The sequence below is a fragment of the Propithecus coquereli genome, unplaced genomic scaffold (genome assembly GCF_000956105.1).
Source record: "Propithecus coquereli isolate 6110/MARCELLA unplaced genomic scaffold, Pcoq_1.0 Scaffold193, whole genome shotgun sequence".
Lineage (NCBI taxonomy): Eukaryota > Metazoa > Chordata > Mammalia > Primates > Indriidae > Propithecus > Propithecus coquereli.
This window is the reverse complement of record NW_012144190.1, coordinates 1,077,622-1,083,914: the sequence shown is the minus strand read 5'-3', so window position 1 is coordinate 1,083,914 and position 6,293 is coordinate 1,077,622. Positions and strand designations below refer to the sequence as shown.

Genomic DNA, 6,293 nt, shown 5'->3' with positions numbered 1-6,293 from the left:
CGGGGGTGACTTTTCTGATTTTTCATGTTTCCTGAGTTTTTTCGCTGGGTCTTTCTCATCAGGCTACTTGGTCGAGAACTGGGAGTGCTAGGACTGGTTTGTGCCCCAACTTCAAGTCCCCAAGGGATGTTCCTTGACAGTGGTGGGAGGAGGCATGCTGGTCTTATATTGCCTTAGAGGTATTTTAGCGAGTTGGGTTATCTCTGATCTGTTGTCTTCACCTCTTGCCAATGGAGATTGGTGAGTTTGGTCCCCCAGCTTAAGCTCCAGGTGGTGGATCGCACTTGTATGTATAAGTCCACTGTCCTCTAATAGCTTGAGATGGTGGGCACTGTGCTAAGCCCTGGGGTTACCCTCTCTGTAGTTGGTTGTAGATTGTATAGAGGAGCCAGTTACTGAGGTAATCTGATGCCTCTGTGTTAGTCTCTGGTCCCCCTGATGGGGAATACAAATTCCCCAATCTCTAGGAAGGGTCTTGCCACCCCTGAGGGTTACTTGGACCCTATTCCCCCTTAAAGTGGGGGTGAGGGCAAGACAGATCACAGCTGATGTCTGCAAGCCTGGGTGCGTGTGTGTGCTTCTATGGTTGCTTGATCTGCCGCTAAGGGGAGCCGCTAATATGTTATTCAGGGCTCTTCCACCAGGCTTGGTAGGCTGCTCCCAATGGGAGGGGTCAATTTGTGCACCTGCTGGTGTCTCTGGCCAGGATTTTCCTTCCCTGACCACAGACCCCACTGTTGGCAGCCTCCTGGATGCAGACAGCAGGCCCTAGAGTTATGTTCTTATTAGATGATCTAAGCCAGGTCCAGCGGGCCAAATCAGTGGGCTGTCAATTATCGTTCAGTGCCAAGGCCCCACAGACTCACAACAGTCGCACAAGGAAAGCGTCTTTTCTTGTTTCTCCCCACCTCCATGGGCAGACCCCTCCAAACCCAGCCTGAAAGTGGCTGGGCTAGGGGAGGGGTGTTCCCTGAGACTGCCCAGCGCCCCAGTGTCTGGGGATCCCACAGATGGTGTCATCCCATCACTGGGGAACTAGCATTGTGGGGAAGCACTGGAGCTTTGCCCACTGACACAGGCCCAGCCAGCAGAATTAACAGGTCATGGAAGGGCAGAGCCCGCCACACCCAGCGTGAAAGTCCCTGGGCTGGGGGAGGGGTGCTGCCCAAAACCATAATGCGCCACAGCATCTCTGGGTTGTGGACCCTAAAAATGGCAGCTGCCCACCACAAAGAACTAGCACTGGGGGTAACCACTCAGAAGTTGGCAGATGCCAATTTAGCAGGCTGAATCAACAGAACGCTTGCTGTCCCATGTGCATCATAGTCTCACAACAGTCTGGCAGGGGGGTCTTGCTCTTTCTACCCACCGTGAGCCACCCTAATCATCAGTTTCCAGGGCAGAGTCCCCGTTTCAGTGTTCACCTCCTTTGTTCTTGCCCCATTGGTCACCAGAGTCCAGTTGCCTGTCTCCAAACTCCCTTACACAGTCACAGAAAGTGACCACTCAGACCAGTCTCTCCCCTGATCAGTGCAGTCCTAGCACAGAGCACTGGGGAGTTCAAAATGTTTCCTACTATTGTCCCCTCTCCACAGAGCTCACTGTCCCATGCCATAACATTGCACCGACTTCAGGTGTGTCCCTGAGTGGGCGTGGAGGTCGGTGGAGAGCCAGGCATCCTCCCATGGGTCAGATCCCCCTGCACTCACTGGCCGGGCAGATGCAGCCATCCCACAGTCTTGTTTATCTCACATTCTCCAAACCCTGCAATCGTATCTCCCATTCACCTTTTTTCCTGTGTTGCGTGTCCCACGCTGATTGTCTGCCATTTTGCAACGCTATTCTTGGCGGGGAGCAATCCACTCGTGTGCAGCGATCTACATTCTTCACCTTCATCTCTGGGAGTAGAGATCCAGGGGGTCACCTCTAATCTGCCATTTTACTCCTACCTATATCCACCTCCTTAAATGCTCTTTGAAGCAGTTTGAGCATTCTCCTGATTCTCTGATTAATAATTTTAATAAAAGCATGATACACATTCATTTTATGTTTGCATGGGAGTTATGATTTAACCTTAGTGAAATTATATTTTAACAATAAGGGTTATATATTGGGTTATAGTATTCAATGCAAAAGTTTTACTTGTAATCAAAATCATAAATGCATAGGGCTTTGGAAAGCAAAATATGTCTAGCAAGATAATTAAAGCATTGGTAACACCTGTTCCACCCTTTGCAACTCTCAGGTTTGCTCCTAAGAAATGGACTCTTAAAGCTCTTTCTCACCTCTGGATGTTTTTGCCAGCTCCAATCGATGTGCATAGATCACTATTTAATTTTGTGCTTTTACTTTTTCAATTTATTCCACTGAACAATCATGACTCATGAGATGTAATCACAAAGCATCACTGTGGACTGTTCAAACTTACTCTCCAGTTCAAAATCTTCTTGTGCCTGGATAAATACTTGGGGCATTTGTTTTCTATTACATAGGTCATACACATTATCTCAATACCAATAATTGGAAATCTAGTCCCATCCCATGATCACCTGACAACTTGATTTGAACTTTAGGCTCTCTTGAACCACAAGGTGGAACCCTCATATCCTGAGAAGGGGTGTGTTGGGAGGGAGGGGAGATGAGAGAGAAGGAAAGTGATAACTCATCTGGTGCAGAGATGGAAATACGGGATCAGCCCTGCCTGGACTTGGATGTTTAAATCCAAATTTCGTGGGATCAGCAAAGCTCTCCCATCAGTAGGAGAACTCATTTCTCTGCTGAGGACAAATACACCTTCAGTTGAGCTGGTGGTTTATTACTTTCTCAACCCTTACATGTCTGTTAATGTGACGAGCTCCACTCTGCTGTTTGTAATATTACACATCATCTGCAGCCGTCTTACCATATTGAACTCAATTCTCTTACACTTCCTTCCCCACACCACCTACCTTCCTTACATATAGTTTTGGTTCTTCTGTTTGGCTACCTTAAAGAAATGTTCATGTACAAGTAGAGATTTGCGAGGTTGTGTACTGTAGGCATACGTGTAATGTCAAATATCAGACACAACTGAAATGACTGCCAATATAGACAATTAAAAATGAAGTCATATATACACTGCTGAGCTATGTGTCAGGTTAAAAAAAAGGTTGGTATAGATACAGACACATTCACATTTTTTATGACACATAAAGTGGCCTTGTATATACTTCATAATATGTACTTTCACTTTTATTCTATCCACAATGAGACACACAAATGTATACATGTATCTCACTAAACATATCATTCTGCCAATTCCTCTGTTTATCCATGTTGATATATACACACATATAGCACTAAATGCATTATTCTGCAAGTTTTTCACTTTGTTAGTGTTGATATATACCTACACACAAATGTATATATGTATTTATATTTACATATCATGGTTAGACTAACAGTGAAAACAACTTGCAGAATAGTGCATCTAGTGTGACATCTTTTATGTAATGAAAAACAATGCTGTGTTGTTGAAAGATGCAGTCACATACATAAAACTACATGAATGAAATTGGAAGGCTATCCACGAATCTCATGACAGGGTTATTTGTGGGGTTTAGAGAGAGTGGCACGAGACAGGATCTTTTCCTTTACCTGTAGTGTTAGGTAGGGGGAATGGGCAATTTGTACTTTTCTGAATTTTAAAAATGTACTTCTAAAATTCTTTCATCAGGCAAGAAAAGAGGAAGAGCTTGAGTTAGGACCCCAGTAGGACTAACAGAAAGAAGGGTGCCCACGTCAGAGCAGCCTTTCCCATACTCCCAATGTCACCAGCGTCTTTCCAAGTGAACACGGAGAGAAAACCACAGTTTCTTCAGCCTACACCCTTGCACCAGTCAGTCACCAATAACAAACCCGATTTCAAGATTATCTGAAGTGTTTTAAGATATAAGATTGCAAATTAGTACAACCTGTATGGAAAACAGTATGGCGATTCCTCAGAGAACTAAACACAGACCTACTATTCGATCCAGCAATCCCACTACTGGGTATCTACCCAAAGGAAAGGAAGTCATTTTATAAAAAAGACACTTGCACCCATGTGTTTATCACAGCACAGTTCACAATCGCTAAGATGTGAAACCAACCTAAGTGCCCATCAGTTCATAAATGGGTAAAGAAAATGTGGTATATGTATACCATGGAGTACTACTCAGCCATAACAAGGAATGAAATAATGTATTTCACAGCAACTTGGATGGAACTAGAGACCATTATCCTAAGTGAAGTATCTCAGGAATAGAGAAACAAACACCACGTGTTCTCATTAATACATGGGAGCTAGATGACTGGTACACACAACCACGAAGACGTAAAGAACACTGGAAACCAAGAAGATGGGAGGCTTCGCGGTGGGGGGTGGGGGGATAAAAACTGACCTATTGGGTACGACAAACACTATCCTGATGAGCAGCACACTGAAAGCCCCGACTTCAGCACTACACAATGTATCCGTGTAACAAAAACATTTGTACCCCCTTAATATCTTGAAATTAAAAGAAGAGGAAAGAAGATATAATACTTTATTGAGTGTTTAAAATGTCTTTGGGAGGCAGGGTAGACATTTGACCATGAAAATCTTTCAGTGGTTCATCCATGGCCAAAGAGCAAATAAAGACATACATTATATAAAACACATCTGAACAGGGTGCCAGAAGTATCTCATCTCGGAGCGTCAGTGATTTGTAATATCTGGGTACAGACAAGCACACGTAAGGGGCCCCAATCCCCAGCCTTTGCAGGTGACCTCAAGCCAGAATGAGTCCAGGTTGCCTGCAATCAGGTGTCTGCTCCCGTGGTCCTGTCTCTGCTTCATCATTCGCATATGATTGTCAAGTGAGGATTTCTCTCTTCCTCAGCCATCAGTAACATCTGGGTTTCCTCATCAAATTCAGCTTTATTCAGCCTGGTATTAATAAAATATAAAAAAGGGTCTATTTTTAATTCACATTTTGTTTTCTGCATATCATCTTCCTCCATACCATTTCACCCCAGGACAAGTCTAGGAGACCCTGGTGTTGCCTCCAAGGGGAAAGGCATACCCATCATGTACAGTGATGTGCTAATAAATACTTACCCATGGATCTAAAAAAAAAAAAAAAGCAGCTCTGGATTTTTAGCTTTGCCTATTTCTGTGGCATAAATTCTCCAATCCAATCATGGCCAACTTCAAGTTGCCAACCTGCTGTCACTGAACACCAAATTATGAAGAGATACGCACAAATGGATCTCACCAGCTCATAGGAGCTGGCTCTAACATGTCACTGGACAGAATGAATGTCCAGAGTTGGTAACACAAGCACCAACTCCACAAAAATGTTAGGGTTTGAAACACGAAGTCAGTGGAAGCTAGGGAGAAAGACTGAAGCTCTTTTTACTTTCAAAAAGATAAAAAGTACTAATAGTTTCCATTATCTGAGTGCCTGGTCCTGGCCCTCTGCTTAGACTTTTACATGTGTATCTCATTAAGCTTTCACAACCTTAGGGGATACCATTATTGTCCTCAGTTGTGATGAAGACACCAAGGCTAAGCCATGTTAAGGAATTGGGCCGAGGTCAGAAAACTAGAAAGTGATATGGTCAGGATACGGATCACAGCAATGTGGTTCTGGAGCCCCCACACTTATACATCACATTATGTTGTGACTTTGAATCAGACAAGAGGATTAAGGATCGCTGTGTCTTGGCTCTTCTGGGGATATGGGATCTCCTGTCTCTGTTTGGTATCTGTTTATTTGCAACTGTCCCAAGTAGCTTCATCTTACTGTTGGAGCGAACTATGTTTCTTAGTGCAATTGTTTATCTCCATATACATCTTTGTGAAACTAACCACGGTTGGGGGCAGGGCAGGATGAGATGCAAACTCACTTATTTGGTTGCATCATATTTATCGCATCATTGGATGTGTATTTTCATAATTACTATGTCAAATAATTACTCCTATTGTGCACATAGAAGACTGATAATCAGAGAGGACAAATGCCTTGCCCAGGGTTATAGGACTAAACATGGAAAAGCTAGAATTCAAACACAAGCCTCTATGACAGAAAATGACAACGCAAGTCTTTCCATGTCACCATGCATCAACTCTGGCACTACCCATTCTGAACTTTTACCAAAATTTAAAATGAGAAAGAAATAATGCCAGGCATCCAGAATTTTTAGATGGAGATTTAGAAAAATGAAGTTCAAGGAAATGAACCTGTATCTTCATAAGAGGGAAAAGAAGTGAATGTTCTTTAGCGCTGGAG

General features: G+C 43.6%; 1 protein-coding gene across 1 annotated transcript in view; it reads right to left on the bottom strand.

Moving 5' to 3' along the window:
* The window catches only part of LOC105809251 (NACHT, LRR and PYD domains-containing protein 4-like), a 79,608-nt gene that overhangs the window by 20,525 nt on the left and 52,790 nt on the right, over positions 1-6,293 (bottom strand). The window contains 1 exon segment of the mRNA XM_012643003.1: positions 4,866-4,948. Within this exon segment, the coding sequence (XP_012498457.1) occupies positions 4,866-4,948 (83 nt within the window).